This window comes from Entamoeba nuttalli (assembly GCF_000257125.1).
Source record: "Entamoeba nuttalli P19 unplaced genomic scaffold asmbl_9710, whole genome shotgun sequence".
Classification (NCBI taxonomy): domain Eukaryota; phylum Evosea; order Mastigamoebida; family Endamoebidae; genus Entamoeba; species Entamoeba nuttalli.
Genome location: NW_008579783.1, coordinates 9,152 through 21,066, shown reverse-complemented (window position 1 = coordinate 21,066; position 11,915 = coordinate 9,152). Strand labels below are relative to the sequence as shown.

At 23.0% G+C, this 11,915-nt stretch overlaps 8 protein-coding genes across 8 annotated transcripts; 7 read left to right on the top strand and 1 right to left on the bottom strand.

The window, feature by feature from the left end:
- Positions 1-716: 716 nt before the first annotated feature.
- Positions 717-1,334, top strand: ENU1_204740 (hypothetical protein; the record flags this gene model as incomplete). The annotated part of the gene is made up of 1 exon (XM_008862221.1): positions 717-1,334. One exon carries the CDS (start codon positions 717-719, stop codon positions 1,332-1,334), a length of 618 nt encoding a protein of 205 aa, XP_008860443.1.
- An 85-nt stretch (positions 1,335-1,419) lies between these two features.
- On the top strand, positions 1,420-2,037 carry ENU1_204730 (hypothetical protein; the record flags this gene model as incomplete). The annotated part of the gene is made up of 1 exon (XM_008862220.1): positions 1,420-2,037. The coding sequence occupies one exon, from the start codon at positions 1,420-1,422 to the stop codon at positions 2,035-2,037; it is 618 nt and encodes a 205-aa protein (XP_008860442.1).
- A 205-nt stretch (positions 2,038-2,242) lies between these two features.
- On the top strand, positions 2,243-3,028 carry ENU1_204720 (casein kinase II regulatory subunit family protein; the record flags this gene model as incomplete). The annotated part of the gene is made up of 3 exons (XM_008862219.1): positions 2,243-2,304; positions 2,379-2,667; positions 2,729-3,028. 3 exons carry the CDS (start codon positions 2,243-2,245, stop codon positions 3,026-3,028), a joined length of 651 nt encoding a protein of 216 aa, XP_008860441.1.
- Positions 3,029-3,188: 160 nt separating this feature from the next.
- ENU1_204710 (tetraspanin family protein) lies at positions 3,189-3,845 on the top strand (the record flags this gene model as incomplete). The annotated part of the gene is made up of 1 exon (XM_008862218.1): positions 3,189-3,845. One exon carries the CDS (start codon positions 3,189-3,191, stop codon positions 3,843-3,845), a length of 657 nt encoding a protein of 218 aa, XP_008860440.1.
- A 162-nt stretch (positions 3,846-4,007) lies between these two features.
- Positions 4,008-4,484, top strand: ENU1_204700 (hypothetical protein; the record flags this gene model as incomplete). Its single annotated transcript, XM_008862217.1, has 1 exon — positions 4,008-4,484. One exon carries the CDS (start codon positions 4,008-4,010, stop codon positions 4,482-4,484), a length of 477 nt encoding a protein of 158 aa, XP_008860439.1.
- A 32-nt stretch (positions 4,485-4,516) lies between these two features.
- On the bottom strand, positions 4,517-6,784 carry ENU1_204690 (hypothetical protein; the record flags this gene model as incomplete). Its single annotated transcript, XM_008862216.1, has 1 exon — positions 4,517-6,784. The coding sequence occupies one exon, from the start codon at positions 6,782-6,784 to the stop codon at positions 4,517-4,519; it is 2,268 nt and encodes a 755-aa protein (XP_008860438.1).
- A 241-nt stretch (positions 6,785-7,025) lies between these two features.
- Positions 7,026-8,376, top strand: ENU1_204680 (CAAX prenyl protease, putative; the record flags this gene model as incomplete). Its single annotated transcript, XM_008862215.1, has 2 exons — positions 7,026-7,053; positions 7,154-8,376. 2 exons carry the CDS (start codon positions 7,026-7,028, stop codon positions 8,374-8,376), a joined length of 1,251 nt encoding a protein of 416 aa, XP_008860437.1.
- Positions 8,377-9,719: 1,343 nt separating this feature from the next.
- Positions 9,720-11,849, top strand: ENU1_204670 (protein phosphatase domain containing protein; the record flags this gene model as incomplete). The annotated part of the gene is made up of 1 exon (XM_008862214.1): positions 9,720-11,849. One exon carries the CDS (start codon positions 9,720-9,722, stop codon positions 11,847-11,849), a length of 2,130 nt encoding a protein of 709 aa, XP_008860436.1.
- Positions 11,850-11,915: the final 66 nt, after the last annotated feature.

The window sequence follows — 11,915 nt, the reverse complement described above, 5'->3', positions numbered from 1 at the left end:
AATAATGAATAACCCTTTTTAATAATGAATGAAATAATATAAAAGTAATATTCCAATGAACATAAACAACCAAATAAATATGTTAAAGAATTATTTAAATAATCACTGATCAAATTGAATAATTATAACTCTTATATATGGATTGTACATAAATTAATGATAATAAATATACTGGAAGAATAAATTTTGTCATAATAGAATATAAAGAGAAGTTATTAATTTCTTGGTGTAATTAAGAGTTTGTGTCTTTCCTTTTTAAATAAAAATAATTAATAAATAAATGAATATTGTTATACAAGAAATATTAGTTGAGTTAAAATAAGTGAAAAAGAACATATGGATGTTGATATATTGAAATAGTTATTTAAAAAAAGAATCAAATTATTGAAAATTCATACAATTGAAAATCAATTGATAACGAATTACAAAGAAAATTTAAAATAAATGAATATTTCTTTTGAAAATTCTATTGAAAAAAAATGTAATTAAAATAAGAATATATTATCATAAGAAAATAAATCGAAGTTTATAACATAGAAAGACTTTGAAAGAAATTTCAATAAAACAAAAGAAAAATATTAAAAGAAAAAGGAATAGAGATATGAAATGAAAGTTTTAAATAAAAAAAGATAATTGAAAATTCAAATAAGTGTAGAATAATTAAGTTTATTCTTTCATTCTCTTATTGAAACACTCAAAGAAAAACTATATATCAAATGGATACTCAATTAATTAACAAGAAGCCTCTTAGAATTTTGAATATTAAACATACACATAATAAGAGTCAAAAATATAAAAAAACTAAGAATTATCAAGTATATCAACAATCGATATTCCTATTAATTCTAAGTAAATATGGAGACATTTATTTTGATAAACCAATAAAAAGAAGTACTACAACCTCTCAATTTTTAAATGTAAAAGAAATAAGATTTTCAAAAGAAGATATAATTTCAGTCAATTCATTTATTGAAAAAAGATGTGAAAAGAGAATGAAACAAGAAATAGAAAGTGGTCTTTCACATGAAACTGCATTAAGAAGATATGAAACTAATAAATTTATAGAATCCCTTCATTTTTTGATTGATTTATTAACAGAATTACATTTTACATTAAGTTGTAAATTGTTTTTATCAAAGAATGGATTAGAACAAAAAGAAACCATAAATGAAATAAGATATAACTCTGAAATTATATTTAATAAAAATGACATTCAAATGATTGGTGAAAAAGTCAACTCATATATTTCAAAAATGATCAGAGATAATAAGAGATTTATATTATTATCAAATAATGAAGAAATATCTAAACTAACTTCTTTTCAAAAACCTTAGTACTAATTTTAATTGTATTTTTCCAGTTTTTTTTTTCTATCTAATTTGAAAATTAAAACAACAAAACTCTAAATGAAAAGAAGCGATGAGTTTATCAAATGAACGACATCGATATAATTGCATTATAGAGAAAGAACGATTAATAATTAAATATTTTAAAACTGAAATGGAAAATATAAAAGCAGGAACTAACTATCTTGACACTATTACAATATTTTCTAAACTCCATAGTAAAGGTCAAATACCACCTATTCCTTCACATTATCCTACTCACTCTCCTTTAATTAGAAATCCTATTTTACAAAAAATTGTAGAAGAAGAACTTCTTTTAGAAGACCCAAATAAATCATTAAAACCAATTAGAAAACCAATTACAATGGAAGAATTAAAAAAAAGACAACAACTTGAACCATTAAGTTATTATCAAATAATTAAATTAATTAATACTTGTAGAGAAGTATTTCAATGGATTAAAAAATCAGATAGATATATTGTTCGAGTTGAATATGAAGATTTATTAAATTGCGTATTAGCTAAAACACAAAAAACATTATCAGTCACATCAAAATTTCGTAATTCAGTAAAAAGTACTATGAAAACGTATTTTAAAACAATAAAAATAAAAGAGAAAATGTATTGGTTATTAGGTCATTCATTTACTAAATATGGCGAGATATATTATTGTAAAGAAAGTGATGAGTAAATTATAAGATAAAATCTTTTTTTAAGTAAAAAACAATAAATTGTCCAACTTCTTTATTATTTAATATTTTTGGTTTTTTTTCTTTTTTTTTTATTTTTTCTTTCTTTTCATTTTTTCTTTCTTTCTTTTCATTTTTTCTTTCTCTCTTTTTCCTTTCAAAAAGACAGAAAAAGAACTCATTATGTTTAATTGAAACAGTAAATTAATGAATATATCAGAGGACGAAAATGGGGAAATGACTTGGATTAAGTGGTTTTGTTCATTGGAGTTTGAATAAATTTTAATTGTTTTTTATTCATTAAAAAGAAAAATGAAAGAATAAAAAAGTAATTAATTTTTAGAGAAAATGAATTTATGTGTGAAGTAGATGAGTCATTTATCGACAACGACTTTAATTTATATGGACTAGAAAATAGTGTTCCACATTTTCAACTTGCAATTGAAACAATTTTACAATTAGAATATTCACAAGAAATAACACCAGATATCCAACAAGAAATTGATGAAGAATCAAAAAAATTATATGGTTTAATTCATGCTCGATATATTGTTACTTCAGCTGGACAACAAAAAATGTTAAGAAAATATGAACATTCTGCTTTTGGATGTTGTCCTTGTATGAAATGTAATGTTTGTTTAATTCTCTTTTATTAAAATAAAAATGAATGAATAACATGAATTAATTACTTAGAGATATCCTCTTCTTCCTTTAGGATTATATGATAATCCAGGTATGGAACCTGTAAGATTGTATTGTCCTTGTTGTAATGATATTTATATAGTCCCACAACAATTCGCTTCAAGAAAATTAGACGGTGCATTTTTTGGAACTACTTTTGCTCATCTTTTATTATTACAACTTGATGAACATCCTAAAAATGCATTTCATTATATTCCTCGTGTGTATGGTTTTAAATTAGCTTCTAGTGATTATGAACGACCGACTGATTACCCACATTTTACGGGTTTAAGACAATTTTGTCATTTGTGACTTTTTATTCATTAAAAACTTATCTCATATTTACGTTTTATATAACAAAAAAAAATAATAAAATAAAAAAAAAACTAAAAATAACTTAAAAAAAAATAAAAGACTTAAAAAATTGAATAATTTTTGAAGAAACTTAAAAAGAGAACTTTAAAAAGAAGTAATGGTTAGTAAACTTGAACTATCAACAACTATAGCAGCAGCCGTTTATGTTCTAATAGGATTTTTTTTAATCGTTGCATCAATTGTATTTACAAAAGATATTAATGCATTTGCTCGATCAGCTGAAGGAAAAGATGGTGATTTAACTTTATATTTTACAAAAGCATCGTGTGTATATCTTATTGTTGCTGGTGCAATTTGTATGTTAAGTGGTTCATTAGGAATGGTTGGTGCTCTTTTAGAAAAACAATGGAGTATGATGCTTTATTTTATGACATTAATAGTATCGTTAATAACATGGTTTGTATTAGAAGGTGTTTTTGGAATGATTACATTTGGTTTAACTGCTGCTTCAGAAGCAACTATGTCATCAACTATTGCAACTTGGGAATTAAGATTCCATTGTTGTGGATGGAAAACTCTTCCAGCTGATGCTTCAAAATGTGCTTATCCTGCAGCATTTTCACAAGGACATACTTGTATTCAAGAATTTAATTCTATTTGGAATTTGTCTATTGCTGGATTTGCTGTTGTAGCTGCATTTTCGATTTTTGCTATTGTTCAAATGGTTCTTGCTTGTACTCTTTATCGTTATTTAGATAACCTCTTCAGATACTCATATTTGAATAATCAACATGGAGATAACAAAGATGAATAATAATTACTCAGTGTTCTTCTTTCTTTCCTTTCTTATTTTCTTATTCATTGAATCTTCTCTTTCGAACAGTTTTTTTTTTTTAAATATCATTAAATCTTTAGTTTTGAAAAGACATTAATATTTAATACAATTGTTGAAAAAAATAAAAATAAAATAAATTCTATGTCTCAACAAAATATTCATTCGTGTTGGTTAATACATCTCAAACAAAACTCTGATTTGGAAGAAGTTAAAAAACAAATTCCTCAATTTATTTTATTTACTACACCAAAAAATTGTCGTGAAGTAACTCAAGATGAATTTTCAATTTATGGAAAAGATATTCCTATTTATCATATGTATACATTTGAAGATCCATTTATTATTCCTCATTTAAATATTGCTCAAGAATATATAACAATTATGTATTTTAAAAATGGTAAATGCCTTGTTCAAGGAGAAAGTTTTGTAGAATTTAATAATAAAATGAACAAGGCAATAAAAACCAATAATTTTAGTGAAGGATTAGATAAGACTCAATGGTTAAAAACAAACACTGAAAGTTATATGAAAAAATTATATCATACAGTAAATAAAATCAAATTAAGAAATGAAGAAATAATAGATGATAGAATTATAGATTGGATGGATGGGTTATAAACAATAATTCAATCAATTTTTTTTTATTTTAGTTAGAAATGAAATAATGAATCATATAATAATGAAAATTGTGTTTTAGGAATTGTTTCTACATCTTCTTTTCTTGTTTCTTCTTCATTTAATAACCATTTTATTCTTTCTTTTTCAAGTTCTCCTTTAAATTTTATACTATTTAATATTACACTTCCAATTCCTCTAAGTAATTCCCAACCATATCCCCATTCAGTAATTTCATTTAATAATTTCATAAAAATAAGTTTAATTGTATTTGAATATCCATTGATTAATTCCCCAATAATTCCTATAAACATTCGTTTTCCTTTAATAATTTTTCTTTGAATAAAATATTTGATAATTGAAAGAAGTTCATTGATTTCTTTTGATTGAATTAATTGAAGAAGAGCTGATAATAATGCTTCTTCAACAATTTCATCACGTGAATGACAATAGATTATTAATTTATCTAAATATTCTGGCATATCCTTACATATTATAATAATTGTTCTACTTAATACGATTGGATCAAGTAAAATATCATTTTTCATCATATCAATTACCCCATTAATAATAATAAATTTAATTCTTTTTGATAATCTAGGTTTATGAAGTTCTTCACTAAGTACACGAGGAAGTATTGAATCAACATAAAAATCGAAATGAAATTGAAAAATTTCAGTAATTTCATTTGAAGCAACCGATTGATAATGAAATGAACCATGTTGTATTGAATTACAATTTTCTAATTTTGATTCAACTTTTTCTATTCCATATTCATTAATACAATGAATGAATGTTTCTAATAAACTAGAATGAATCATTTGATTTGTATCATTCCAAAATTGTTCAATAATCATTGGAAGTAATTCAATTAAATCATCCATAAAATGATGTAACATAATAAATAATGCAATAACAACAGTATTTCTAGATGCTAATAAAGGAATAATATATTGTTCTTCTAAAGTAGTTTTATAAGGTTCAATAAATTGATTAGAAGAAAGAAGAGTATTTATAATTATTACACATTTTTCAGTTTCATTCATTAAAGGTAATTTGACATAACTTGGATGAATAAAATATTGAATTGAATATTCAAAACTCCAACCAAGTGTTTCACTCATTTGATAATTAAAATCAATATTTGATAAATAATTTATTATAATAGTTATTGATTCTTTTGGTAATAATCTAACACAACATTGTACAATTATTCCAATATTTGAATATTCATGATAAATATAACTTGATTTCTTTAATAATTGTTCAAATATTTCAGATGTTTTAATTCTTGTTTTAAATAATAATTGTGGACAATAAATCATCATATCAATTAATCCCATATTACATTGTTCTAATTGATTTAATATATATAATTCATTTAATTCAATTGGTATTGTTTGATTATTTTCAAATACACGTGCAGCACAATGAAGTATAAATTGATTTGATGTTATTGTAATTTTATTAACATTACAAAATTGTTGAGGAGTAATATGATGGAGAAGAAGAGTAGATAATAGAGAAATTAAAGGAGCATCAATTAAATAATTTAATTTCATAAAGAGTGTTTCAGGAATATTTGAAATCATTTTAAGAAGTTCAATACACACTGGTTGAATAAAAGAATCATTATAAGAAGTAATAATAAAATGAAATAATAAACGAATTTGATCAGATGAAAATGAGTTAAATTTATTATTTAAAATTATTATTGCATTGTCATGAGTAATTGTATTCATTGATAAATGTAATAATACTTCTAATGATGTTTGTTCAATTATTTCTTGATGATTTAATAAATGTAATAATTTATTTGAAGATGTTGATAATAATAAATAATACTCTTTACATTTAATATTCATTTTCATTAATAAAGATAATATTGTACATTGTAATTTTGTTGATGTTGAATAAAATAATAAATCTTTTAAAATACTTTGTGAATTTTCAGGAAATACTGTTGGATTAAAATAATATAATAATTTAGTAATTTGTTTTTTAAATTGAAATGTTGTTTTAGGAAGTATAATTAATTGAAATAACATTGTTGAAGCATTTGGTATTTGTACAAGAAGACAAGAACATAATTTAATAAAATTATGATAAAATAAACTTTTAGTTAAATGTTTAGTAATAGCAGAATTAATAATATAATATATATAATCTGCTAATACTTGAAGTTGTTGATCATTTGAAAATCCTTGAAAGAAAGAAATAATATCATTTTGAATAGAAATATAATTTTTATTTTCTTTTTGTAAAAGAAGAAGTTGTTGTTGAATAAAATGATGAAGATCCATTAACTAAAAGAGACAATGACTTTCTTAAAAATAATGAATGACTTTCTTTGAGTAATTAATGTGATTTTAATGTTTTTTTATACAATAATAATAAAAGCAATTAATTAAGTGATAAGAGAGCTAATTTCAATAATTCTAGCTTCAGGGGAGAGTAATCCCGTCCCTTCTTCTGTTTTTTTTTATACAAAAAAAAAATAAAATAAAATAAAAAAAGGGTTAAAACTCAAATATTAAATAAAACATGTTTCCATATTGGACAAGTATTATTGGTTTGTTTTTCTTCTTTTTTCATTCCTTTTTTTTTACAAAAGAAAGAGAGAAAAAAAACAAAAAGAAGTACTAAGAATAATAAGAATACTAATAAAATAGTGTTAACAATATTAACTACATTATTTGAATTATATAAACATTATAGACAACATAAATTATATTATATAAAAGAAATACCAAATGATGTTAAAGAAGTATATGGTGATAGTATTGAACAAAACGAATTTGAGAAATCACAAAATTATCATTTAGAATTAAGTAAAGTATCATTTATAAGATTAACGATATCATTTATAATAAATATGTATGTATTATGTTCACCAATTTTAAGAACTATTTGGGATTTTTCAACAATACACAATCAATTTTTAACGAGTATAATATTTATAATAATATTTGATTTTATTTCTACATTAATTTCAATTCCATTTAAATTATATACTACATTTGTTATTCGTGAAAAATATGGAATGAATAATATGTCACTTATTGTATTTATTAAAGACTTTATTAAATCTTTTATTTTAGAAACAATATTAAATTTAGTAATAATAACTTTACTTTATTTCGTCTCTGAAACACAAAATTTAGCTTTGTATTTATGGATTGGAATAATGACTTTAAATGTTATTATTTCTTTAATATTCGTTCCTTTTATTATTCCTTTGTTTTATAAAAAAACTCCTTTACAAGAAGATCAATGTAAAAATGAAATTGAATCAAAATTAAATGAAGTAAATTTCCCATTAAAATCTGTTTCTGTTATTGATGCTTCTTCTAAAGCAAAAGAAGGAAATGCATTCTTTTCAGGATTATTTGGAAAAAGAGATCTTGTGTTATTTGATACTTTAATGACAACTTGTTCTTCAGATGAATTAGTTGATATTGTATTACATGAAGTTGGACATTGTAAACATTATCATATATTTAAATTATTAGGAATTCAATCAATTCAATTCTTTATTATTTTTAAATTTATTGAATTCTTCTTATTAGATGAAGCACTTTATACTCAATTTGGATTTGATCAAAAAGTTGTTGTTGTTGGATTTATTTTATTACAAAGTTTACTTGAACCTTTTATGGAAATTGTTTCTTTAGGAATTAATTTTATTTCTAGAAATTTTGAATATCAAGCAGATGCATATGCTACTAAACATGGTAATCATCAATTAGCAAGTGCTTTAATTAAATTACAAAAGAATAATTTATCAGCATATGTTGTAGATCCATTTGTCTCTACAATTGAAAACTCTCATCCAAATCTTGTAGAACGAATACAAGCAATTAATAAAATCATAAAAGATATGAGAAGTGATTAAATTAAATCATTTTTCTTTTTCTCTTTCTTTTTGTTTTAAATGAACTTTAAATTATTAAATGTTAAAAATATATTCTGACATTTGTTTTAATCAAGAATTCATTTGTTCTCTGTATTTAGGAAGAAAGTATATTCTCATTTTTAAGGAAGAAACTCATCCTCTCAAAAATCCCCCTTTTAAAGCAATAGAAATTGAGAAAATTAAAAAAAAAGAATTTATTGAAAAAAGTTTGTGTTGAATTGTATTCTTTGTTAGTTAATTGAATTTATTATTCATTAAATAAAAGATAAAAGTATAGCTGAACTTAGACTTGCTGTCAAAAATTCCAATTCATATTTTTGTGATAAATATATTTTATCAGGAGATCAAAATCAAATTAATAATCTTCAAAGTCAAATAGACACTTTAAGTCAAGGAGAAATAAAAATATTTTCTTCATCTCAATTAAAATTACCTTAATTACTTTTATTTCTTTTTATTTCTTCATTATTTCTGGTTTTATTCTTTTAAAGAAAAACATAAATTACTTATTAAATGTTATTTAATTCTTATTTTTAGGATTTTTTTTTTTGTTTTTGTGATACCAATTGATGATTTATGTTTTATCTTTTGGGAATGTGTATTTTCTTTCACATTTTTTTTTTAATATGTTATTCTCTAATTCCATTTTTAATTCTTTTTCTTTATTTCTTTTAAATTCTTTTTTATATATAAATTATCAAGTAAATTTATTTAAATATTTATTAGAATCGTTAGTATTTTTAATATACTCATCACTTTTATTATTATCAATTCAACAAGAGTTTTTAAAGTCTTTTTAAGAGTTAAATCATCCCAACTAAATTAAAAAAAAAATTAAAATTTTTTTTATGTAATTCAGTAGGAGAAATTTGAGAAAATAAAGAAGGTGAGAAGTATTTACATTTATTTACACCAATAAAAAAAAGTCAATTAAGAAGTACTACTATTTATTAATTTATAACAACGATTTTTTTTATTTTTTTTAAGAGAAGAAAGAAAGAAAAAACAGAGTCGAACTAAAAAAGAATTAGAATCAAGAAGTTTTAATTTCTTTTGTTTTGGAATTGATAGAAGAAAAAAAAAAAAATACAGAAAACCAAGTTTTGAAGAGAACTAAAAGAAACTTAAAAAGAGATAATTGAATGACAGAGGAAAATAAGACCAAAAGTTTTGAATTTTTCATTGGAAAACAAAAAACATTAATAGTAAACTTTCAATTAACAAAAAAGGAAGGATCTCTATTAGATTCATTATTAATTAAAGCGTCATTAATAGATAAAAATGAACCAGAAAAAGAGAATGGAAATATATATTCAACAACAATGAAAGTTTTTAGTCATAAAGATGGATTAGAAACATTAACACATATTATTAATGTTAATGAAGTTAATGAAGGATATCAAATTCAATTTGATTATGGAGGATTAGTTATGGATACAATAGTTAGAAAACCATTTAATGTTGATACAAAACCAGTCAATGAAATTAAAACAACAAATATTAATGAAGAAAAAATGAATTTATTAGAACAAAAAATAATTGAATTATCTACAAGTTATAAACAATTAGAATCTCTTAAAGAAGATTATAAAATTCTTATTGAAAAAATAACTTCAATAGAAAAAACATCAGAAAAAATACAACTTCTTTTAAAAGGAAATGAAGAATTATTAGGAATTGAAACTCTTCAATTAGCTTTTACAAGATTTATGTCTGCTGGAAATGTTATGCTTCCAATTATTCCTCGTGTTATTACTGTTAGTTCAAAATATTTAGAAATATCAACTTCTGTACTTAATGAATATGGAGAATTTGCTGCTATTGTTTTAATAAAAAATGATGAAGAAAATGATATTTCTTTAAAATTATTAACTGAAGATGGAGTTTATATTATATGGTTCTCTCATATTCAATTTAATGAAATAATTAGTATTTGTACTAAATTACAATTTAAACAAGAAAATAATAATATTTCTATTGGTATTCCTTTAGAACATGAAACAAAATGGTTTTTAATGGTAAAAACTTCATTTGGTTTAGAAGTTATGAATTGTGTTATTAGAACTTATCAATTCATTGGAGCATTAATTGCTATTGAAATCCCAGTGAGTGCATATATATGTTCAGATATTACTTTATGTGAAAAAAAAATGCCATTACCTCCTATAGATTCAAATGATGAATCTTCTTCAGAACAAGAATCAGAAGAAATTGATTGGGAAACAAAAGTTCAAGAAATTAGAAATGAAGTAAAAGAAGAATTAATGAAAACATTATCAGAACAAATAAAAAAAGAAATAATTGAAGAAATGAATAAAAGAAATATAAAAGGTGATGATTATAAACTTTCAATTGATGATGATGGGTTTCAATCAGATAATAATTCAACAATTAAAGTAAATGATCAAACTGAAATTATTACTCCAATCGTTAGAAGATCAAGAAGATCAAATTATACTCCTCAAAGTACTCCTTCTCCTCATTCTGATGATACTCCAACACCTGTTTCTTCTGCTCGTATTCGTGGTAGAAGAGAAGCATTTTATCATGCTCAACAACCTGTTTTTGATTCAGAAGGACAATGTATTGCTATTGGATCAACAACACAATTACCAACTTGTAGTTTTACATGTAAAATTACTCAAAATGGAGTTATTAAAATAGGAGAAAGTATTCTTCCTAATGAAGCTATTGTTCCATTAAATGAAGTTGAAGTTGGAATTGCACAAACAATAGGTAAAAAACCTACAATGGAAGATACATGTTGTGTTTATGAAACAAATATTCCATTTATGGAAGTTATTGGTATGTTTGATGGTCATCATGGACAAGATGCAGCTATTGAATTATCAAAACAAATGGGAGTTGTTTTAAAAAAAGCATTAAGAGAGAAAAAGAAAGATGTTCATGAAGCATTAATATCTACATTTGAAACATTACATCAAATTATTATTGAAAAAACAGAAAGTGGATCAACTGGTACAATTGTTGCAATTGAACAAAATACAGCTTATGTAGCTCATGTTGGTGATTCACCTGTATTTTTAATTAAAAGAAATTCAGAAAAGAAAATTGAAAAAGTTACTATTAATCATCATCCTGATATATTAGAAGAACGAGAATTTATTGAAAAGAATGGAGGTCATTGTTATAAAGTTGGTAATACTTGGAGAGTAGAAGGTGTTATTGCTTTATCTCGTTCATTAGGTGATAGAACACTTCATCCACCACTTTCTGCTATTCCAGATGTTAATTCTTTTGATTTAACTGATGTAACTGAAATAGTAATAACATCTGATGGTGTTACTGATGTATTAAATGAAGATGATATTGCAACTCTTGTTTTTAAAAGTGTTAATGTTGATACTGCTGCTAATAGTATTCGTGATACAGCATTTAAAAAACAAAGTCTTGATAATATCACTGCTATTGTAGTAAAAATACCTCATTAAACAAATTTCTTTATACTCTTTTTCTTTTTTGTTTTTTTCTTTTTTATTTAAGAAATAGAATGGAAT